Source organism: Cebus imitator, unplaced genomic scaffold (genome assembly GCF_001604975.1).
Source record: "Cebus imitator isolate Cc_AM_T3 unplaced genomic scaffold, Cebus_imitator-1.0 Scaffold659, whole genome shotgun sequence".
NCBI classification, from domain to species: domain Eukaryota; kingdom Metazoa; phylum Chordata; class Mammalia; order Primates; family Cebidae; genus Cebus; species Cebus imitator.
The window spans coordinates 454,541-480,739 of record NW_016107974.1 but is presented as its reverse complement, the minus strand read 5'-3'; the positions used below and the strand labels follow the sequence as shown (position 1 = coordinate 480,739).

General features: G+C 33.8%; 1 protein-coding gene across 10 annotated transcripts in view; it reads left to right on the top strand.

The window, feature by feature from the left end:
• Nucleotides 1-26,199, top strand: part of AHI1 (Abelson helper integration site 1) — a 232,790-nt gene that overhangs the window by 98,768 nt on the left and 107,823 nt on the right. For 9 of the 10 annotated variants that reach the window (XM_037734767.1, XM_037734766.1, XM_037734768.1 and 6 more), the window contains 2 exons: nucleotides 11,592-11,788; nucleotides 17,509-17,535. In XM_037734767.1, the coding sequence (XP_037590695.1) occupies nucleotides 11,592-11,788; nucleotides 17,509-17,535 (224 nt within the window). The remainder of the gene's footprint in view (nucleotides 1-11,591; nucleotides 11,789-17,508; nucleotides 17,536-26,199) is intronic. The other variant, XM_037734769.1, reaches the window with a different exon arrangement.

The window sequence follows — 26,199 nt, the reverse complement described above, 5'->3', positions numbered from 1 at the left end:
TACATACATAAAAATTAAAATTTTAGGAGTAACATTATGATGTACTAAGCCATTATGTTCTTGATACAGTGTAAAATATAACTTTTCTTTAGTATATAGCATTAGTTTTTGGTTTTTTTTCTTGAGACAAGGCCTCTTCTGTCTTCTGTCACCCAAGCTGGAGTGTACTAGCACAATCACGGCTCACTGCAGCCTCAACCACCTGGTCTCAAGTAGTTCTCCTGCCTCAGCCTCCCAAATAGCTGGGACCATGGGCTACTTGGCTAATTTCTTGTGTGTATTTTTTGTAGAGACAGGGTTTTGCTATGTTTGAGACCAGCCTAGGCCTGGTCTCAAGTGATCTGCCCACCTCGGCCTCCCAAAGTTCTGGGATTATAGGTGTGAGCCACCATGCCTGGCCATATTAAATTTTAATATAACTAATTTTACAATATTTTTGGAATAAGATAATGTCTAATAGAAATACATTTAATATCTATGGTTTTATGTATAATAGAGTGGATATTATATTGGAGATGGCTCTTTGTATACTATTTGTATATGTTCATTTGTAATACCATATACAATACATAATGGAAATTCATTTGTTTTCTATATTGTATATGGCATTCATTTGTAATATTCATGATGAATAATTCAAAAGCAATTTAGTTATAATTCTCATAGTTACATGGGATTGTATCATTAAAATTTAACTAATAGTAGAACGGAATTTTAAATACTTATTTTTAGCCGGGTAGGAGAAATTAAAAGATAGAAATGCCACATTTTAATTCATGCTGAAACTACCTATTTCTTGGTTATATGTTGAAGTACCTATTTTAATATTATTCACATATTATATTTGCAAGTTTATGTCATTCAGGAACTCAAGACATTGGAAAACTTAGTCAACTTGATAGTTTTGAGCGTAAACCAGAGCCCTGAATTCTTCTTTAAGGCATTTTTCTAATGTTTACAGTAGTATTTTTAAATGCACTATGCATGAATGATATGATTGATAGGATATAAAATAGACAACAACAACGACTGGAGTAAGAGAGCGCTGGCATTCTAGACAAAATACTACCACTCTCTGTTTGACCCTGGTCAAATACTTTACCTTTCTGCATCTGTTTTTTCTGCTTGTAAAATTAGAATAGCACCTATTCTATTTTATATCAATATTTTTATCAAAGGATAAAATGAAACTATAAAATGAGGCATGAAGCATAAATACAGGCATACCTCGTTTTATTGGTCTTTGCTTTATTATGCTTCTTCAAGGAGAACTACAAACCACTGCTCGAGGAACTAAGAGAGGACAGAAACAAATGGAAAACTATTACATGCTTATGGATAGGAAGAATCAATATAGTGAAAATACCCATACTGTCCAAAGTAATTTATAGATTCAATGCTATCCCCAGCAAGCTACCATTGACTTTCTTCACTGAATTAGAAAAAACTACTTTAAATTTCATATGGAGCCAAAAAAAGAGCCCATATAGCCAAGACAATCCTAAGCAAAAAGAACAAAGCTGGAGGCATCATGCTACCTGACTTCAAACTATACTACAGGCTACAGTAACCAAAACAGATAGACCAATGGAACAGAACAGAGGCCTCAGAAATAATGCCACACATCTACAACCATCTTATCTTTGACAAACCTGACAAACACAAGCAATGGGGAAAGGATTCCCTATTTAATAAACAGTGTTGGGAAAACTGGCTAGCCATATACAGAAAACTGAAACTTACACCTTATATAAAAATTAACTCAAGATGGATTAAAAACTTAAACATAAGACCTAAAACCATAAAAACCCTAGAAGGAAACCTAGACATTACCATTCAGGACATAGGCATGGGCAAAGACTTCATGACTAAAACACCAAAAGCAATGCCAACAAAAGCTAAAATTGACAAATGGGATCTAATTAACCTAAGAGCTTCTGCACAGCAAAAGAAACCGTCATCAGAGTGAACAGGCAACTTACAGAATGGGAGAAGATTTTTGCAATCCATCTGACAAAGTCTTATATCTAGAATCTACAAAGGACTTAAATTTACAAGAAAACAAACAGGGTTGTTTTCAAAAAGTGGGCGAAATGTATGAACAGCCACTTCTTAAAAGAAGACATTTATACAGCCAACAAACATAAAACAAGTTCACATCACTGGTAATTGGAGAAACGCAAATCAAAACCACAATGAGATACTATCTCAGACCAGTTAGAATGGTGATCATCAAAAAGTCAGGAAACAACAGATGCTGGAGAGGATGTGGAGAAATAGGAACACTTTTACACTGTTGGTGAGAGTGTAAATTAGTATAACCATTGTGGAAGACAGTGTGGCAATTCCTCAAGGATCTAGAACCAGAAATACCATACCATTTGACCTAGCAATCCCATTACTGGATATATACCCAAATGATTATAAATCATTTTACTATAAAGACACATGCACATGTATGTTTATTGCAGTACTATTCACAGTAGCAAAGACTTGGAACCAACCCAAATTCCCATCGGTGACAGACTGGATAAAGAAAATGTGACATATGTACACCATGGAATACTATGCAGCCATGAAAAATGATGAGTTCCTGTTCTTTGCAGGGACATGGATGAAGATTGAAACCATTATTCTCAGCAAACTAACACAGGAACAGAAAACCAAGCACTGCATGTTCTTACTCATAAGTAGGAGCTGAACAGTTAGAACACATGGATACAAGGAGGGGGACATCACACACTGGGGCCTGTTGTGGGGTGAGAGGCTAGGGGAGTGAAAGCATTAGGAGAAATACCTAATATAGATGACAGTTCGATGGGTGCAATGTATACCTATGTAACCTGCACGTTTTGCACATGTATCCCAAAACTTAAAGTATAACAAAAAAAAAAGAATTATACTACATCTGCTCTGCTCTATAAATGGAGCAACAAAGCCTGGATGATAGCACATTCCTTTACAACACAGCTTACTATATATTTTAGGCCCACTGTTATGACTTACCACTCAGAAAAAAAGATTTCTTTCAAAATATCACTTCTCATTCACAATGCACCTGGTCATGCAGGAGCTCTGATGGAAATGTCCAAGGAGATGAATGTTGTTTTCATACATGCCAACACATCATCCATTCTGAAGCCCACAAATCAAGGAGTAATGTTGACTCTCATGTCTTATTATTTATGAAATACATTTCATAATTCCATAGCTGACGTACATAGTGATACCTCTGATGGGTTTGAGGAAAGTACATTGAAAACCTGGAAAGGATTCACCTTTTTAAATGTCGGTAAGAACATTCAGGATTGGTAAGAGGAGGTCAAAATATGGACACTAACAAGTTTGGAAGAAGCGTATTCTAACCCTCATGGATGACTTTGAGGGCTTCAAGACTTCAGTGAAGGAAGTGACTGCAGATTTGGTGGAAATAGCAAGAGAACTGGAATTAGAAGTGGAGCCCGAATATGTGAATTAATTACTGCAATCTAAGAGAACTGGAATTAGAAGTAGAGCCTGAATATGTGACTTAATTACTGCAATCTAATGATCACACTAGAATGGATGAGTTGTTTCTTATGGATGAGCAAAGGAAGTAGTTTCTTGAGATGGAATCTGCTCCTGGTGAAGATGCTGTGAACATTGTTGAGATGACAACAAAGGATTTAGAAAATTCCATAAATTTAACACTGGCAAAGTTTGAGACGATTGACTAATTTTGAAAAAATTTCTATGGGTAAAATGCTATCAAATAGCATCACATGCTACAGAGAAATCTTTCGTGAAAGTAAGAGTCAATCAGTGCAGCAAATTTCATTGTTGTGTAAATTGCCAGAGCCACCCTAACCTTCAGCAACCACCATGTTTATCAGTCAGCAGACCATTAACATCAAAGCAAGACTCTCCACCAGCAAAAAAAAATATGATTAACTGAAGACATAGATGATTATTAGCATTTTTAGCAATGAAGTAGTTTTTAATTAAGGTAAATACACTGTTTTTTTAGATATAATGCTATTGCATAATTAATAGTCTACAATATAGTATAAACATAACTTTTATATGCACTAGAAAATTAAAAACATATAACTTGGTTTATTGAGATATACGCTTTATTGCGGTAGTCTGAAACCAAACCTGCTATATCTCTGAGTAATGCCTGTGTTATTAGAGTTCCTGAACTAGGCTGCAGTCGGGAAATTGTAGCAATTCTCTGTAGCAGTATATGACACATTTTCAGTTGGATAACATTCTGTGTGATGATTGATAATAGAATAGGAACCAACAAGAGCAGAATAGCATGTACTGTAGGGGATTTGCAGATAGTTTATTCAGTTTTGATATCCAGCTTATCAATTTGCCATATGCTGGTAGATGCTGTCTCATTTGGTTGGCTGTGAGACTTGAGTCTGGTAGACATTACTGTATAGATTTTGAACAGTTTTATTAGTAATACTTCAAAGTTCTACTTGACTTATAAGGTATGTCAAAGAAATGTAAAATTACTATCAGGACCTCAAACACAGCTAGGCTACCAGAATTGAAGTGTTGGTGTGTATAACTTGGATCCATCCACTCAGAATCTCAAGATTAGCCGAAGGAGAAACAAGTTACGCCAGATAAAATACAACAAAAAACATTGTAAGTCCTTGAACATTCACTACAGATGTTAGAGAAAGAGAAGGAGAATGCTATATAACTGCTAAATGCTGGGAAACTGGATAAGCAGAACTACCAGCTTGCAGGAATAATAGTATAACTGGAAATATAATAGTTTATAGCTAAAGAAATTAGGTATCCAGTAAGATGACCATATATAGTAACAAGGCTATATATAATAAATGTCTTTAACAAAGGAATTAAATGGTGAACCAAAGGAGAATCTTATTATTAATATAATGTAAGAGAAAGAATATGTTGTGATTCCAGGTTCACTTTATTATAAAGTCAGTAATGTAAGTTCATAGATTGTAATAATAGCAAACCTTGCCTTTGCTTCAGATGCAAAGGGCAGTGGATTAAAATATCTTATTTCCTCCATTCTTCCTCCTATAAAGATAAAAATCTCTTAAGAAAACCACATTATTTTTTCATAATTGTTTAACTCAAGAACATACACAAAGCACCAAGCTTGTTCTATAAATCAAAGGACTGTCCATCATAAAAACATTTTAAGAATGTTCTAATTTTATAAAATTTGGAATCCCAAATGATAGCCGGAAGTTTTGATGAATATAACATTTTTTAAGCAAATACAGTTGCCTTCTCTGTGCTCTCATCATCTGTCCATTCCTCTGCTATACCACTTAGCACCTTGCAGTAATTTATTCTCCTTCGGAAGGCCGAAACCTCAAGTGGGTCCAGTGTCTGTATATGCAGAACTTGCTTAGTGCATGGTCCATGACAGCTCTTCAGAAACTGAGGAAAAGATGGGAATGATACTGTTAAAATTACAAGTGTTAAACCTATCAGGTTAGATCAGAGCTAAATTTTAAAGATGCAAAAATTAACACAAAAATTAATGATAAAGTGAAAAAATATAGTTACTTAATTGCAAAATTATACTCCAACCATGGCCTATGTCAAAGTGTTTTAAAACTCCTGAAATGTTAAAAGCATAGAGCTTGAAGGAATATCAGAAGTCATCTAGTATAACCTATTAGTATTTTACAGTGGAATCTGTATAGTCTGACACAAATTGATGTATACATTTGTGGAGGGTGGAGGAGGGAGAAGAGCACACGAACTTGTGAACAGGTTCGTTTCTAGTATCTGAGAAACTAAGTCTGTGAATATTTCTGCATATTTTGTTTTATGGCTACCTTCACAGAATTAGAGATGCTGAAGATAAAATAGGGTGTTTAATTTGACTCCTTGAATACCAGTCAGATGGCTTTTGTATAGAAAATTTCCTTTAGATGACAAAAACAAATATTCATAATTGTTTGTATTTATTTTTGTTATCAGCTTCCATTTGGGTCATTTTAATCCTTCTGAAAGGCATCTTAATACCTGGAAAAATAAGGAAAGAGATAATTAGGCCATGCTTTTTGTTACTTTTTTCCAGTTTAAAATATCATTTTTAAGAAAGAATAATAATATGTGTTTAGCATATCATAATACTGAGAAAATTATTTGACAAAAAGAGTAAGATGAAAAATACTGAAATCTTACTAACCTGTGTAACTGTTGCTTATATAGGTGTATGTGCCTCTGGGCCATTTTTATGCATGTTCAGTCACTCAGATTAAATGAAATCATGGTTGGCAAGTACACAATCTCAGAGAAAATATAGGGAGTTAGAAAGTGTCATTAAATAGTTAAATCCAGTTTTATTTTCCATTCATAGCATCAAATCACAATTAAATGTTGAAAGGACAATTTTAAAAAGCAAATAAGACAAAGATCATGAAATGTGATATGCATTTGTTGATTTATTTATTCCTGAAACCCACCTGCTAATGTTAAACCTTCCAAATTCCAGTTCATAGAGCACTTTTATTTTCTTTCACAGCCTTAACATTTCTCTTGTTCTGTAAGCAGTCTTTGAAGAGTTGAGGTTAAATAAGTGTTCTGATTATTTGGGGGAAATGTTCAAAATGTTTAATGAAAAATAATAGTGAAACCCACAACAATCTACAGAGAAAAAAGGCTACACTTCTGTTTAAAAGTAGTAATTAGTATTGAGGTGTGTACATCACTGAAAGGGTGAAGTGTAAACAGGTCCTCTCCCTTTATAATATCCTTTGGTGCTCATTACTTTCAAGGTCTGCAGGGAGAGAACACCAATTATTATTGAGCTGTTCTTCATTTAGAGTGCCTAAATGAAATAGTACATGAATATAAAGATCAAAGACCTAGCATTGTTTATACACGTCATCTCAGACTTATAGTTGGCGAAAAAACCAAGACTGATAACTTGAAAAAGTGGTCATCCTTTTGTATACTGACTATATTGTTTTATAAATTATTTTTTTCCAATTGATAACATATTATGGGCAGTGTTTCATTGTGTTCATTACATTCCTGTACATAATTTTAGTGGCTAAATTCGCTTTCATTAAATGAATACACCATAGTAAACAACTGTTGTTGCACAATTATACTGTTACATCTTTTTCAACATTTAAACAGTGCTTCAGTGTATACCTAGCTACCCTTATTTAATTTGTTCCTCAGGAAATGTCTTGAGTTACAAAGGGTCAGTTAAACAGGTTTAAAAAAAAAAAAAGCCTAACTTTCTAATTTACATTTTTATTAATAATTCCTTTAATTTATAGTGAAGTTAAATATCTTTTTATTGGACACATAGCTCTTTTGTGAATTTTCTTTAATGGTTCTTTGCCCATTTTTCTGTTTATTAATTTTTAATGGATTTTATGGGAACTCTTTGCATAGTAAGAATAATTACCTCTTTCATCACAATTTTTTCATTTGCTTTTTTTTGGTGAATGGCTTTATTGAGATGTAATTGACATATTATAAACTGAACATATTTAAATGTCCCATCTGATAAGTTTAGACATTTATACACCTGTAAGGCCATTGCCTCAATCAAGATAATGAACTTACTCATCATCCCCAAAAGTTATTTTATGCCCTTTTGTGTTCTGTTCTTTCCTCACCCTTACCCCAGGCAACCACTATAAATTAGTTTGCATTTTTCAGAATTGTATATAAATGAAACTGTAGAGACCATGTACCCTTTTCTGTCTGGCTTCTTTCACTTATAATTACTTTGAGATAAATCTGTGTTTTAGCATTTTTCATCAGTTTATTCTTTATATTGTTGGGTGTTAATTGTATGGCTATGCCACAGTTTGTTTATCCATTCACCTGTTGATGAACATTTGGGTTGTATCCACGTTTTAGCTATTACAAGTAGAGCTGCTCCAAATATTCACATACAAGTCTTTGTATGGACATATGCTTTCATTTCTCTTGGATGAATTTCTAGGAGTAGAAGGGCTAGATCATATTGCAGATGTATGTTTGACTTCTTAAGAAGCTGCCAGACTGTTTTCTAAAGTGGTTGTGCCATTTAACGTTTGCAACATTAGTGTGTGAATGTACTTGCCAACTTTGAAATAGCCAATCTTTTGAATTTTAGCCATTCTAATATACATGCAGTGCTATTTTATTGTGGTTTTAATTTGCTTATACCTAATGACTAATGATACTTAGCACCTTTTTTGCATGCTTATTTGTCATCCATATAACTTCTTCAGTAAAGTATCTTTTCAAATGTTCTGTCCATTTTTTAAGTTGGCTTATTTGTTTTCAGACTATTGAGTTTCGAGAGTTCTTTGTGTTTTCCGTATACAGGTATTTTATCAGGCATACAATTTGCAGGTATTTCTCCCCAGTCTGGTTTGTCTTCTAATTGTCTTAACAGATTAAAGAACATAAGTTTGAAATTTGGATTAAGTGCAAATTATCAGTTTGTTCTCTTACACATTTTAGTGTTGTATCTAAGAAATCTTTGCCTAACCCAAGCTCACAAAAGTGTTCTCTGTTTTCTTCTAGAAGTCTTATAGATTTAGGTTTTGCATTTAGATCTGTGGTTCATTTTGAGTTACTTTTGTACATGTTGTGAAGTGTAGATCAAAGTTGGGTTTTTTTCACATGTGAATATCAAACTACTCTAACACCATTTGTTGGGAAAACTGTCCTTTCTCCACTAAATGGCCTTTATACTTTGTCTATACACCCTGGGCTCTCTATACTGTTCTTTTGATCTATTTATTTATCTTTATGCCAGTAGCAAACTGTGTAGATTACTGTACCTTTATAAGACTTGAAGTCAGGTTGTGTTAATTCTCTGTTCTTTTTCAAAGTTGTTTTGGCTGTTCTAGGTAATGTGCATTTGCATGTCAATTTTAGAATTTATTTTACAATTTCTCTAAAAATATCCTGCTGAAATTTTGAGTGGGACTGCATTAAGCTACAGACATTTGTGGAGAATTTACATCTTACCAATACTGGGTATGCCACTCCGTGAACACAATGACAAATTGTTTTGTCACTTTCTCTCAGGAGTATTTTTAGTTTTCGGTGTACAGGTCTTTCACATCTTTCATAAATTTTTTTCTAAACTATGTCATATTTTTTATTCCATAGTAAATGGCATATATATTTTTTTAATTTCAGTTTTTGGTTCTTCATTACTTGTATATAGACATAGAGATAATTTTTGTGTTTTGATCTCATCTCCTTAAACCTTGCTAAAGTCAATTCTAGTGCTTTGGTTATTCCATTTAGAGTTTTTACACAGAAGTGGAGCCAGGACCTCAGAGTGAGAACTTCCTTAAAGTGTTCTTCTCTTGCCTCATTCCGCTTTAGCTCTACCTAGACAATCATGTCTGCAAAGAAAGAGTTATTATTTCTTTTATACAATTTGTCCATTTTTTGGTAGTTTTGAGCAGCAGAGTAAATCTAGTCCCTACTCCATTTTGGTCAGAAATGGAAGAAACCTGTTATGTCATTTCCTTTTTAATTTTTATTGTGGTCATTTATTTATATATTTGGTTCTTAAATATTATTATTTAAAAATCATATTAGCTCTGTCATCCAGTCTGCACTGGAATGCAGTGACAGCCTTCACCTCCAGTCTCAAGTGATCCTCCCACCTCAGCCTCCTAAGCAGCTGGAAACTACAGGCACATGGCACTCTGCCCAGTTAATTTTTAAATTTTTTGTAGAGACAGGGTCTTACTGTCTTGCCAGGGCTGGTCTCAAACTCCTAGGCTCAAGCAATCTGCCCACCTCAGCCTCCCAAAGTGTTGGGATTATAGATATGAGACACTGTGCCTAGCCAGTTTTTTTATTTTAATGAAGACTCTTTAAATGTTCATGTTACAAAATCTGTTCATTGGTCTGGGTCCGTAGGAATGTTGACAATTATTAACCTTTCTGATTCATGTAATCCATCGATGAATAACCTGATAAAAATTATGAATCTGCTTTCCAGAAACATTTGTATATACACATTCACATTTCCATAATAATTTCAGTAGTCCATAGACTTCCTGAAGGCTCATCCACTGATTCCACATTGTGAATCCCTGTTTTGAGATTTCTTTCTTTCATGTCATGTTTAGGAAGGATTTCCATTTCAAGATTATATAACTAAAGAAATATTTTTTTAAATGATGAATTTATATATTTTTTTCTCCTTTGTATATATAGACAGACATTTAAAAATGTATCAAATTCATATGTTTTAAATGATCAAATAAGGTAATGTGTATGTGATAGCACCCTAAAAAATGTAAAGTGCCGCACAGGTGCTACTATGCTCATTGCCGTCATCATCATCATTGTCATCATTAAAACATTCACCCTTTGAGCCAACTTCCTCACTCTAGAGAATTAAATCCAAAATAGGAATTATGTTAAGAAACAAAGTCACAGTGACTCACGCCTGTAATCCCAGCACTTTGGGAGGCTGAGGCAGGCAGATCATGAGGTCAAGAGATCAAGACCATCCAGGCCAACATGGTGAAACCCCATCTCTACTAAAAATACAAAAATTAGTTGGGCGTGGTGGCACACACCTATAGTCCCAGCTACTTGGGAGGCTGAGGCAGGAGAATTGCTTGAATCCAGGAGGTGGAGGTTGCAGTGGGCCGAGATCACGCCACTGCATTCCAGCCTGGCAACAGAGCGAGACTCTGTCTCAAAAAAAAAAAAAAGAAAATCAGCTATCAAATACTTATTCTTGCATGATCTATAAGGGAAAACAGAGAACACTATAGAGTTACCTCTTGTTATCCATAGAGGACTGGATCCAGAACCCCTGGAGATACCAAATCTATGGAAGCTAAAATTAGCACTTATATAAAATGGCATAGTTTTGCATATAACCTGTGGACATATAAATAATCTGTAGATTATTTATAATGCCTAATATTGTACAAATGCTATATAAATCGTTATACTGTATTTTTTATTGTTACTTTTCTTAAAAAATATTTTTGAGCCATAGTTGGTTGAATTCATGGATGGGGAACCCACAGATATAGAGAGCCAACTGTAGTCAGTATAAGAGAATGTAAAAAAAAAAATTATGGTGCTTCATTAAATGAGATGCTGTAAAACATTAATAATGGTAATGATGTCATTGTAGAAATATGAGAAATATTACCATTTAAGTTGAGAAATGTTAAATTGTATTTACATTATGATATCTTACATAGAATGTATATATAAAAAAGTATACAGAAATATGAAAGTAGTTGTTTTAAAGAGGCTTGTGAATATTTATTTTAGCATTTCCCTTAATTCTGTTATGCCTTTAATTTTTTAATATTTTTCTACATACATATATTTAAAGTTATTATCCCATCCCAATTTACATCGCCTTCACAGCTCAATTATAATGCTGCCTGACCTGAAGTTATATTTCCTTCCTTATGATTTTATAGCATCCAATAATTTCAAATTTTGCTGGTCATGGTATCTTACTACTACCCAGTTTTTAAGATGTGTTATGCAGTTTTTGATTATTTGTTGAATGCTACAGTTTTCGGGCTTATTTGATTATGCTTTTGCTATGGTGATTTAAACTAATTATGGATTTGTTTCTTCAGTTGCCCAGCAGGAGGTTGAAATGTGCAAACGCTACAACGGAACATTTCCATTACCTGGAATACACCAAAGTCAAGATGCCCTATGTACCTCTCCAAAACTACCCCATCAAGGCTCTTTTCAGATTGGTGAATATGTCCATACTGAAAATTCTTCAACAAAGATGCAACTAGTCAAACAGAGACTTGAAACTGTCACAGTATGTTTATTTTATGCTGTTGAAACTTTAGAACTATTTCTATCCTGTTTTACATTGCCATGCCAGTAAATATTCATTTAATGAAGTAAGTTAATTACTTAAAATTAGACCACCTTATACGTCTATGGTTCCTTTCAGATGCTAATCCCTAAATCCTTAATTGCAACAGACAAACTGAATTTAGAGTAATTGATAATGCTGTTCTGACTGGATCTCTCTGTAAAGACTAACTAGCCCAGGACCTGGTGGTAAAGGAGTGCTCTGAACCAGATGACCACACCTAGAATTTAGCTTACGGGTATGACTCCATCTCCTAGGAAAGAAATAGAAACTGCGACTTTCTCAGCCCAGCATGGTTGCACACACCTGTAATCCCAGCCACTCAGGTGGCTGAGGCACAGGAATCGCTTGAACCCAGATGGCAGAGGTTGCAGTGAAGCAAGATCATGCCACTGCACTCCAGCCTGGTTGACAAAGTGAGATTCTGTCCCCCTTTTCCCAAAAAAGGAAAGTAAGTAAAGGCAAAGCATATCTTAAAATGCTTTGCTGTAAGAAATGGAATATTTTAGAGTGTGTTCTCAATAAAATAGAAGAAAACAATTTCTATTAATGAAGAGATGAAAAGAGAGTCTCAAGATTTTGATTTAAAAAGACATATAAGAAAAAATGAATTTAAAGAAATTCAAAAGGTAAGCTTCAATTCATTCCACATTGCAGGTGGTAAAAGAGAAAGTTGACACTTTAAAATATCAGATCGATAGTGTAGAATAGAAAACTAATTTCAGAAGCACACAAGAATACAGAAAAAAAAGGTAGGTGAAAACTGTAGTTAACAGTGTAGCTCTGGGATCCAGATGCTTGGGCATAGGAATAGCATAGGCTACAGCCTGTGCCAGCTTTGTGACTCGGGATAAGTTTAAGTAAGCCTAATTTTCCTCATCTGTGAAATGGAGGTGGTTTTTGTTTTTGTTTTTCTTAATTTAGAGACAGGTCTCACTTTGTGGCCCAGGCTGGAATATAGTGGTACAATCATCGCTTACTGCAGTCTTGTACTCCTGAGCTCAGGCAATCCTCTTGCCTCTGACTCTTCAGTAGCTGGGACTGTAGGCACACACCACCATGCCTGGCTAATTTTTAAATTTTTTTTTTGTAGAGATAGGGTCTTGGTATGTTGTCCAGGGTGTTCTCAAACTCCTAGCCTCAAGCAGTCAGCAGCCCTCTTGCCTCAGCCTCCCAGAGTGTTGAGATTTCAGGCATGAGCCATTATGTTGAGCCATAAAATGAGGATCGTAATATTTCTTACCTTACAGGATTTTACAGATTCAGCAAGACTCTAAAAGTAAACCTCTTAACAGGGCGTCTGATAAATAGTGCCACTGATAAATGTTAGTTATTATTGTTGATAATGAGAGATGGATATGAGATAGATTGTACACATGGTTTATCAGTGTTGTCAAAGAAGAGACCAGTATATTTAAAAAGAGATAATAAAGATCAAATACAAAGGCCTTCCTGTGCTGAAGTCCCCAGTCTGTAAAATGAAAGTATCTATTACCAGACCAATTAATGAAAAGACGCCAGTGTCTTAGAAATGTCCTAGTGAAACAGTTTGATTTTTAAAGATTTTTTAAAGAAAAATCATAGATATGATGGGGAAAAAAAAACAACTGGTTGTTAGGAACTAAGCTATCTTTGAACTTCTCCATAAGAGCCAAAGTAATAATGAAGCTGAAATAACTAGTAGTATAATACAAATTCATAAGATAAATCAGTGAGGAAAGGAAGAATTGTTCCCTTGTATGGTATTGGGAAACCCTGTTAACTATGAGTTAACTGAAAAATGCAGTCAGTTTATATGCATATATGGCCATTTAGGTCATTTACCTAAATCAAATTCTCATTTACCAAGGAGTTAAATATGAAAATCCAGATCTTTTTAAAAACTAGGGAAATATGCTGGCAAATATTTCTCAAACGGATAAAAACATACTAATTTTTAAAGCCGTAGAAAATCCTCTCCCAGAATCTTGATAGATTATTGACATAGAATTTTAAATTTCTCTGTTTCAAAATATAAGGATGTGTATGTATGTGTGTGTATGTAACACATACACACCCAGACATATATGTGCAACAAACACCAGCCTGGGAAAATATTTACATAAAATATCTTGAAGCAGCCCTTTTAACATGCAAAAAACTAAACAGTAAGAAAAATAGTAAACCTTTAACCAAGAAATGAGTAAAAGAAATAAACTGTTCTTCTAAAAGAAGGAGATAGAAATGTTTCATAAGCATATTTTAAAAGTTCTATCTCACTACTAGTAAGAAAAGTACCACAGAAACCAGGTAAAACTGAAAAACAGATAATGAAAATGATGAGGAGGAGGCTGTTTTGTTAAAGGTAGTGTAGCATTTTGTTAGTGAAAATTCCTAGAAAATGTTTCTCAAAGATAAATGGTCAAATGTAATAAGAAGCCTAAGCATCCTGAAAGATACCTTTGACCATACTTTCAGTAGAATTAAGTGGAAGTCCTTTTGTTAGAATTACTTTGAGCTCCTTGAGGACAGGGGCTGTGCAGCCTTGTTCATTGTTTTATTCTTACCTTCTGGCACAGTGTCTGTCACTTAATAAATATTATCCCTTTTCTTGCTCCCTTGATAGAGATCTCAATTAGTTTTAAACTAAATATGCAAGGAATACATTGAGACAACTTTAGTTCTGACTATGCTCTCCTCCTCTCTCCTTTTCTTTATAAAGTCAGAGACTTGAAGGTGTACCAGGATGCGGATTACACTCCATCTCTGGGCTTAGATTTACCCTAAACCCAGAATATATGTTGGAATATAAAAAAAAATTATATTTCTCAGTTAAATTTTAGAATATATAACTATAATAAATTTATTTCAATATTGTAGTTCTTTTTATTTCAACATGTTTAATGTAATCGAATAATGCATGGTGTTCCGGATTTTAAAAGGAAGTCCGAATAGATACATTGAGTTTTAAAAATGAAGAGAAACATATTTCTTCACCAGGAAAAAAAAAAAAAAAATGTGTTCCTTCTCTAAAACCTTGCATGGTAAAGTAACTTCATCTACAGATGTAAAAACAACTCACCAACGATGTAAAAAGCAATTTTCCTATAGTCTGTCGGTCTTTATACTATAAAACTTAATATCCTGGAATCACCTAAGTCTTATAGCTTTTCTCTAATTTAATTTTATATACCTGTCATCCTCAGATAAATAAAAAGATGTGAGAACTAAAGAAAGTAGATGTAAAGGAAGAATAAAATCAGAAAAAATGTTTTTTTAAAAATGAAATGAAAGGCAAGAGAGAAGTAAATGGGTAATTTATTATAAAAGAAAAAACTTCAAATTATTACTTTATTTACCTTTTCCATATCTTTTCTTTTTAAAATTATTTAGAGAATATGTCTGCTTTGGTGTTAAGATAGATAGAAGCTGCCTTTGGAAATGAAAACTTTTGCTTTGGTTTTTGAAAACCATTATTTTTCCTTTATTGAGAGATTTCACTGAATTTATTTTTTTGGATGCTATCTGCAATGTATTTTCTTTCAGAATGTACCTAGTATGTATGGGAATAAAAACAGTATCGTCTTTATTCCTATGGCAGCCTTATTCTATATTTTGCAAGCATTTAGGTTAACTGAATTCCCACCTTTTGTCATTATGCCTTTTCTGTTGTTTCTTGCAATTGCATTTCAGTAGACCCCAAATTCCTTTTTTATTTCTTTGTTATTACAATAGGAATGTTTTTCTAATAAATTATGTTATAGGTTTAGAGTATGATTATTTTTGTGTATGTGTGAGTGAGTTGCATAATAAATTTAGTTTAGTAGGTATGTAATAGATGTTTAGGCATTAATGAGTAAAGGATACAAAAAATAGATAATTCTCAGTTATTGGGAAGATTACCATTTAGTCATAATATAAATCACTTAATCATTTCATAATTAGCATACTTGACTGCATGTTGCTGCCACAGCAATACCTAACAACATTCTGCAACCCAGGTAAGACCTCACGGGTAGACAGTATCCTGCAGAGCATTGGTATATCTCATTCTAAGTTTTCAGATCCAGAAATTTGGCTGTAATCAGTGCATCCAGAGTTGCTCCGAATCTGTAGTATCTATTTAAGATTACTCAATCCTACAAAAAGTTGATTAATAAATGAGAATCCATTAAAATATATCTGATAATATAATAAAAGGTAGACCATTCTGGCAGGCTGAACACTCAAGATCTCTCCCTATCTAAATTTAACCTGAAGCCCAGGCTAATGATCACAGAATTGATTGCTAAGCAGAGTCATAGAGGTATGGATTGGATGGGTTTGAAAATGTTTTATGCCAATTTTGACAAAAGATTGACTAATTTTCTCTACCCCACAGGAGATACCACCTTATATATTAATTAATGATAACTAACGTCTGTTTAATTATTAGTAATAATTGATCTATTTCTGGCACTGTGCTAAATGCTTTACATTTTATTGTATTTAATCCTCAAACCATCCTATAGGGATGAGTTTTGTTCCCATTTTCCAGAAGAGGAATTTGAGGCTTACAGAGATCAAGCCACATAACCAAGATCACACAAGTAGTAAGCACTGGAGCTGGGATTCAGCCCAGGTGGTTGGACTCCCATGTCCACAGTCAGTTTTGCTGTCTCCTTTTAGTGACTGAATTACTGATATGCTTTAGACATGGTATCTGCCGCTTAGAAATTTCTAGGTAAAAAATTAATAGATACTCTAGAATTGCAATTCTGGATACACTGATAAAATCAAATTTCTGGATCTAAAAACTTAGAATGAGATATACCAATGTTCTCAAGAAAATATCCACCTGTGAGGTCTTACCTGGGTTGCAGAATGCTTGTAAGTATTGCTGCAGCAGCAACATGCACTCAAGTATGCTAATTATGAAATAATTAAATCATTTATATTATGACTAAATGGTATTGCTCCAAATAACTGAATTATCTACTTTTTTAGTTCTCTTTTTTTTCTAAACTCCATGTTGATTATGACCATTTTTTACTAGTTCTATACTAAACTGATGATATATGCTGGTTAACTCCTAATTGGACTTGAGTATTTTTAGTGTCTCCTTAGCAGCAGATTTTCAAGTTGTCCATAATTCGCTGACTTTTACTAGTGTCTCTTTCAAAATGATCTTTTCTTGGTCTTATACCAAGAATTGTACATAGTTCCTTTCTGTAGCTCCTTCAATACTAGTCATATATTTTATCACTTAGTAGTATTTACTATTTAATATTAGATTTCATCTGATACAAATAATGTGGGAATTCTGTTTATGGTTATTGTTATAGAGATAATTGTATATTGCAGTTAACTTAGCTTGTGTCTTTTATACCTGTTAGGGTTCTAGTATATAATTTTATTATTCTATTAATTGGAGAGCAAGTTTTTCTTGAGGCAGATACCTGTGAGCCCTCAAAAAGTTTCTGATTGCCATTTGTTTGGGCAAGTTAGATTCACCCTGAATATGTCATTAAGTCTCTTTCATTGGAAACAATGCAGAGTGACAACTGCAGGATAATGGATAAAGAAACTTACAAATGTTAATTTAGGTTATTAGAAGATTAACATCTGAGTGTTTTGAAAACAGTCAATACTTTATTTAATGAAATTATGAATACTTCCTTATTTTATTGTATTCCTTTTAGGAGGTGATACAATCCTCTGCTGCAAAAGTAAGTTGCTTTTATTACCCAGAAGATAACTTTAAAGGTATAGTGGTGCACCAAAGAATTGGAATTCACCATTCATAGAGTTTGGTACCTTTATAAAGATTAATCTGAAGTATACTTTCGTTATTGGAGCTCAGGTTTCTTAAAGAATTATAATACTGGAACCTGAGATTTCAGTAAGGGTGATCAAGATTTGAGAATACTAAGTGATTGATTGAGATATACTTTGAGTAAGGGATCAGCAAGATCATTTCATTCTCTGAGAAAAATTTTATATGATATTTAATTTGTATAAGAGACCAATCAATATAGTTCCAGTGGGTAGATGCTGAGTAAACTGTATAAGCATTGAAATGCATATAGGCTGTACACAAATGATTTATTGTACTGATAATGCTCTTCCTCATTTATAAGTATTTTACTTTTCCCTTCTCATTTAACCATACTGTATAGTAATCCTGAGAAATTGATTAGATATAATTGTTATTCCAGTTTTAGAAAGGAGGAGACTGATGTTAATTGAGGTTAAGCCCAAGTTCCCAAGTTAGTCTCAAAATGGTAGTGTATAAAAAGGCTCTTAATTATTAAACAATTTCAACTAAATTGTATCCTTGATGTTTTCAACAAAGCATAGCATGGCAACTTTCTTCCTTTTTCAAGGAAGGTTATTTTATGTCTAACTTTTAACTTAGGTGTTGGGAAAATAAATTAAGGAGTTGGAATGGCAACATGTGTTCATTCTTCCCTGTTCTTCTGTCCACTCCCAAAATTCAGTTAAATAATTAGACATCTGTTCATTTAACAGATACAATAATAGATCACAAAGAAAAGGTAAAACATCCAGAAGGAAAGAATTGGAATGGTGTTAGTATATTTAAAGACTGTTCCATATAATATCAATGTAATGAAAAAAAATTTTTTTAATACAGCAGATACCTACTAATTTGGTAGGCACTTGGAATAGAGTAGGATATTATCTCTTTCCTCAGGGGGCATCTTAGGGTGGGAGGAATATATCAGAAAATACAAGGTACAAGGCTTACCCCATCACTGAGCTGTCCAGCATCAGTCAGAACCCATCACTTTTATACCTAATTATCACAAGTCAACAGGATATGGAATATAGACAAGAGGAAGGAAGACGGGGGGAAAAGAGAACAAGCTATATTCTGACTTGGGCTGCAGATGTTCAGGAAATGTTCCTGATAGCAATGATTGGTGTAATGATTGTAGCTGCAAGATTACTAAACCTTCTTAAGCATGCATTGTATATAAAATCAGAGGCAAAAATATAATTTATTTTCTGACTAGCAATTCAAAGCTATTTCTCTTTAACAAATGTGCTGCATACTCTTCTTTTGCAATGCTGTCTGAATGTCCAAAGAGTAAAGTGTCCTGCACAAATTGAGCAAGCCTTTATGGAGAGCAGCCTCTACGAATCTGGAAACTCCCCAAGGGTGAAGGACCATGCCATTCATCATCATATCCCTAGTATTTAATAAAGGTAGAATAAATACTCATTGAAAAAATCATTAATTTGGAAGTTAATCAGTGTCTGGAAAGATTAACTTTACTAGTATCTTCAGTTATTCTTTTTTATAATAGTTTTATTGAGCTATAATTTACATACCATGATGTTTACTCTTTTAAAGTATTTTAAAACAATTCACTGGTTTTTACCATATTCACAAAGTTTTGCAGCCATCCCTACTATCTGATTTTAGATCTTTTTCATCACTCCTGAATGAAGCCCCGTATCTCTTAGCAGTCATTCCCACAATTCCTACGCATACACACTTCAAATACAAACTCCTGTAAAAATTCCTGGCAGCCATTAATATACTTTCTCTATAGATTTGGCTAATCTGGACATTTCATATAAATGGGGTCAGATGATATGTAGTCATTTGTAACTGACTTCTTTTACTCAAAATTATGTTTTCAGGATTCCTCTATTTGTAACATATATCAGTGTACAACTCAGGGGTTAGGGGGACCAACTCCCTGTGCAGTCAAAAATCAATGTATAACTTGTAACTCCCCAAAAATATAAGTACTCATAGCCTGCTGTTGACTGGAAGCCTTACTGATAATGTGAACAGTTAATTAACACATATTTTATATGTTATGTGTATTATATACTATATTCTTAAAGTAAACCAGAGAACAGTAAATGTTATTAAGAAAATTATAAGGAAGAGGAAATACATTTACTATTCATTAAGTGAAGTGAATCATCATAGAGGTCTTCCTTTGTCTTCACATTGAAGAGCCTGAGGAGAAAGAAGAGGGTTAGGTCTTGCTATTTCATTGGGGGCAGAGGCAGAAGAGGTGGAGAATTGGGGAGGGGAGGCGGGAGAGGCGGGCACACTTGGTGTAACTTACTGGAAAAAATCCACCCGTAAGTGGACCTGCACTGTTCAAACCCATGTTGATCAAGGGTCAACTGCACTACTTTTTATTGCCAAGTAAGACTTCATTGTACGAATAGGTTACATATTGTTATATTTGATCAATTTTTGAACATTTGGGCTGTTTCTACTTTTTAGCTGTTAAGGTAATACTTCTATGAACATTGTATGTATAAGTTTTGGCATGGATGTATAGTCTCATTTCTATGGGATATGTATCTAGGAGTGGAACTGTTGGGTTATATGGTAACTATGTTTGACATTTTGAAGAACTCCCAAAACATTTTCCAGAGCATCTGAACTATTTTAGAATTCCACCAGCAATGTATGAATGAAGTTCCAATTTCTTCTCATCCTCACCAACACCTGTATTCACGTCTTTATAGCCATCCTGGTGGGTGAAAGGTGGATGTATCATTGTGATTTTGATTTGCATTTTCTTTATGACTAATGATGTTGAGCATTTTTATGTGCCATTTGTACTTTTATTTTCTGGAGAAATGTCTGTTCAAATATTTTGCCCAATTTTAAAATTGGGATTTTTTTGTCTTTTTATTGTTTACTTTTGAGTTCTTTATATTTTCTAGATACAAGTGTCTTATGAGCTAGATGATTTGCAAATATTTTATCCCATTTTGTGGATTGTCCTTTCACTTTCTTGGTGGTATCTTTTGAAACAAAAGGTTTTAATTTTTATGAAGTTCAGTTTATTTTTTTTTTGTCACTCGTACTTTTTGTGTTGCATAGTAGAAACCATTTTCTAGTCTGTGTCACAAAGATTTACTTCTATGTTTTCTTCTTGAGATTTTTGTAGTTTTAAATCTTACATTTAGGCCTGTGATTATTTTGTGTTAATGTTTGTATGTGATATGATGGACAGGTCCACTTTCATTCTATTGCATGTGGCTTTCCAGTTGTGTCAGCACTGCTTATTGCAAAGAGTGTTTTGCCTATATTCAGTGTTAGCACCCTTGACAAAAGTCTTTAATCTTAACAGCAGAGTATACTTAGGCAGTTTCTCATCTATTAGACCTAGGATAATAAATTTTCACAAGGTGTCCGTTATATGAGTTATTTTCCCTTCTACAGTATTTTTATATTGTTGAAGGCTCACTTGTTTTTTCCACTAGCATTCTTTAAGCAAGTATTTATTGAGTACCTACCAAGTATTTTTCTAATTGCTTGGAATATAATAGTGAACAAGAACCTTTTATTGTAGAGAGACAAATAACCTTAAAAAGAAACCAATAAGGTAGTTTCAAATAATAAGTGATGTGAAGAAAATAAAAGAAGTTCATGGGACACAGAATGACGGGGAGGGGAAGCTACTCTCAAGAGGATGATCATAGAAGGCCTTGCTAAGAGAAACACTTGACAAGGAGCTAGTCATGTCCTGCAAAAATCCTAATCTAGGAAGAAAAGTGGCATGCTCAAGGAGCAGAAAGACCACTTTGCTTAAGCAGTGTAGTGAGCAACCAAGAAGAAACAATTGTAAACCAGAAAAGTATCTGAAACAGGCCTCAATCAGTTTAGAAGTTTATTTTGCAGAGGTTAAGGACAGGACCCAGGAGAAAAAGCATGGAATCACAGACATAGGCTGCGGTCTGCCTTTCTCCAAAGATGATTCTGGGGGCTTCAGTATTTAAAGGGAAAAAACAGGCTGGAGGAGAAAAGAAGGTTATGGTCACAATACTGAATCCACAAGTTGCAAGAGAAAAGGAGCAGGTGAGGGAATAGTCAATTACATATTTATCTTGCCCTCAGAAAATTGGCACTTTCCAAAAGATAAGGTGAACATGGAAGCTACCTGTGGAGATACTTAACTTTTATCTGTAGCTATCTGCTTATAAATAAAAAGAAAGGATCTGCTGCATGACTCAGCTTTCAGCTTAATTTTTTTTCTTTTTGGCATTAGATTATAAATTACCTCAGGGAGGACTAACACACACACACACACTCTCTTTTTCTGTATCTCTTTTTAAATTTTAAATAATACTATTTTCACTTCTAATCATTATATATCTGTCCCTCCACACTCCTCTGTAAGCTTCTTGAAGCCTGGGAACTTCATCTTTTTTTTTGAAATATTAAATCACCTATCCTAGATGAATATAAATTCAGCCAAGTTGAAGTTTATTATGTTTAGTAGAAGAATGTTGTAAAGTAGAATGTATATTACAGTCAAATTCACCTCAGAACACATTATTCATTGAAATCATTTTTTTAAAGGTTTAAAAAATAGAGAATCTAGAGAAAATAATTTTTTAATTCTTCTATTTAAAACATACATTTGGATATTTTTGAGATTTGAGTAGAGTAGTGGTTTTCTGTTATTTGGGGAGGATTCTAAAAAAAAAAAAAAATTTTAAAAAACGTAATTATTTTTTCACGGCATTCCAAAACTGGGTAACTGCAAACTAAGATGAGAACTTATGGAACACAAAAAAGAAACAACAGACACTGGGGTCTACTGGAGGGCAAAGAGTGGGAAGAGTAGAAAAGATAACTATTGGATACTGGTCTTACGCCTGCATGATGAAATGAGCCATGCAGCAAGTCCCTGTGACACGAGTTTACCTCTGTAACAAAGCTTCACATGCACTCCTAAACCTAAAATAAAAGTTAAAAAAAGATGTATTATTTTGACACTATTTGGAAGACGGCTTAACTGGAGTAGTACAAACTATAGTAATCTATGTGGAATGTGTTGAGCAATAAAGTACGAGTGCCAGCTTTCTAGCCTTGGCAAGTAGGTGGAGAATGATAGCTTTCCCTAGGAAAGTAAACAGCGGGGCAAAGGTTAGTTTAGTTCTTAACTTAATGATCAGGAGATGTATTTTAGATTTAAGAAACATCAGCATTAGAAGACAGATGAATTGGTGAAAAATATTCCTGCCCAGTGTAACTATGTGATGTGAAGGAAGAAGAGGAACTCAGTGGATCTAACAAACAGCACTGATGAGGAACAGCTAGACATAGCAGGATAACCAAGAATATATGGCTCCCCAGAAACAAAGATAGAAGGATCAATGGCGGGGCGGTATCAGATAGAGGCCCAAGTGAATCTGCCGAATTTGATCATTTGAACTCCAGGGTTACCCTAAGTCCAGATTTAGTTTTATCATGGAGACAAGCTTTGTTGCAGACAGTTGAAGATTAAAGGATTCAGATATATGGATCACAGTTGTGTGCTGTTTGTCAAGGAGTTTAGCTTTTAACGAAGCTTAAGGATGTAATGGAATCAGAGGGAGGATTTTAGTTGGTTTGTTTGCTGTTTGTTTCTGTACTAAAATAGAAGGGTCTGTGCTTCTAGCCTGTGAGGAAATAGCCAGTAGGAATTTGAAAGTACCATTTGTTTTTTGTCTTGAAGCACTGTCTACCCTATCACCCAAGCTGAGTGCAGTGGCATAGTCACGGCTCAGTGCAGTCTTGACCTTCTGGGCTTAAGCAGTTCTCCTGCCTCAGCCTCCTGGGTAGCTGAGACCACAGGTGCGCACTGCCACGCCCAGCTAATTTTTTTATTTTTATTTTTGTAGAGATGAGATCTTACTATGTTGCCTAGGCTGGTTTTGAACTCTTGGACTCAAGTGATCCTCTGCCTCAGCCCCCCAAAGTGTTGGGATTATAGGCATGAGCCATTGTGCCTGACCTGAAAGTAGAATTTGGAAGAACTTTAAGGATATCCCTAAGAGGACAGAGGGATGAATCTTAAACAGAATGCTCCTCTTCCTGTGACCCTAGAAGTAAAGACATGAGGATAGGTACGAGAGGTGCATTCTTTTATAAGTTTGGAAATGAGAAGTTCAGGGGTTTAAGATCAAAATTTTCTCTGTGAAGCAAGGCAGTGAACTAAGAGAAAAACAGGTAAAGGTTTTGAGAAAAACAAGATGCATTGAGATAAATTGCTTTACCCTAAGGAACATTGCTGGATAATTGGTTTGAGCCAGGACTAGATCTTAATTTTAAAATTCACGTGAAGGAATCATATCAGTAATCTATGAACCACCAGTCCTTGGCACCTATCAGAGGTTCAAAAATCTTGATTAAATATTACCCAAAAGACTTTACAGTGACTGATTCAAATTTGAATACTGATTTTAGCTAAAGTAATAATAATGAACTGGTTTGGGGGTAAGATTTTCTGGCATCTTATTGCTGTAGAAATTTTTCTTTAACAATTACAGTGTTTTCTTCCAAATCCCTCACATCTCTATCCTGGCTTGTAAAGAAAACACCTGAGGGCCAAGAGGTCGTATTTGAATTGCTGTTTATAATATCATAGGCTACTCATTGCTTTGACTTTACTAAGCTAGAAATCACAAGTAGCATAAGCTACTCTTAATATTTATATTATGAGAATGTAAAAGATATCTGACTTCAGATATCTTGAATGCACTTTGGCTCAAGTTTTCTGTGTAGCTTTTTCTTTGATACTGGTATTTTAATTTTTACAACAGATACATGATTTACAAAAAAAGTTTCCTGGGTATTATTGATTTTTTTTTCTAATGCCACCAGAACTGCCATCAGATTAAAATATTATCTGCCTTATTGTTCAGATTAGTAGAAAAATATAACAACTGTCTGGGAGAGACATGAATTTGTGAACTTTTAAGTATGTAGACAGCGTTAACATTCTCTTGGTTATAATTTAAAACCAGCTTGAGGTGTCTTCACAGCTTGAAACTTCATAAACAATTCTACTTCAGATGAATGTAGCATGTAATCTAAAATTAGCTAAAAGGTTAGACTTGTAAGTACTATAATATGTATAAATGAGTACTATATCTCCCCCAAAGCTTTTAAATTTTAATCACTAAAAGAGAAACTAATTGTCTGCTTTCTTAATATTGTGCATTCTATTTTGTGTTTAGAGCAGCAAGTTTTTTAACATGAAAATTAACCCCCTTCTAAAGAATTAGTATTTGCATAATTTGCTTATCTGTTTATATCCTAAAAGAGTAGGCAAAACAGTTTTGTGACTAACTTGGCAGAAGTTCCAGGTGATTTTTTTTTCTTTACTATGAATTATATTAAATTTTTATACTTTTAGTTTTCTCCAATATGGAGGTATTAAACTGACTTTGGCAGACTGTGGTTTTTGCATGAAGCAAACAGAAAAGTGTGTTGTGAAAAGAGGGTAGATTGGCGCAGGGTAGACTATCTTAACCAACCTTTCTGTTGTTGTAAAATTATTAAGCAATTCTTTTCCACAGCATATATTTCAAAAATAGATATTGCTTCACTCTATTTAATGGTTATTATTCTTTTTCTTCCTCTAAATGAAGTAATAAATATGTACAAGCTAGCCTTGAAAATGCTTTAAGTTCTCATTTCAAATAAAATTGCTAATAATAACAATAATGATTAACAGTTACCCCAGACCTTAGAAATTAAGTTATCTGCTCTGTTACGTTGCTACTCTCATTACTTTATGGACATTTGAATAGTTTGTAAAAAAAATAGTCAAGAAAGATCAGAATTATAAAAATGTTTAGGAAGAACTTATACATTATGGGTTTTTTTTAATTTTGTTTTAAAAGAATGGCAAGTCTTTTTATTTTAACAGAGGCATTTAAATATCCTATGTTAGTTTTCCTGGTATTTTTTGGTTTTAGCACAAATTTCTGAAGAGGAAGACTATAAATGGCTATTGTGTGTATATATCTATATCTATATCCATATCTATATATGGATAATGTAGGTGTATGTATGTGCATATATGTGTATATATCTTCATTTCCCCAGCATATGCCTGTTTGCAGCAGATTTTTAAATGCATTATTTGACATTTAAGATAAAAATGTTCAAGAACAAAAAAGTAAAACTGAGAAACGATTCCAAAAAGAAGTGAATGAAATAATTGATAACTATGTTCTTTTCCATTTGAAAGCACAGAACTCAGAAAAATTGACCACATCATCATACTACATTATAAATACCTAACTACCCTTACTTCTAGTGATGTTAATAATAATTAATATAACATCTTATTTATATACTACTATATTGTTTGCCCTTGCCAATATATTCTGTTTAATCTATTTCTTATTTAATATTTAGTGCTTTTTGGTTCACATATGAATAGCACTTTGTGATACCAATTTATCATTATTGCTTTCCTGGCACATTCCCATTGAAGCATAAATATTATTTTTCTTATCTCCATTTAAAGATGGAAAATGAAGCTCAAAAATGTTAAATGAGTTTGTTGTTTTAGGTATTGTAGATCAAAATAGTCAATTTTGATCTGTGT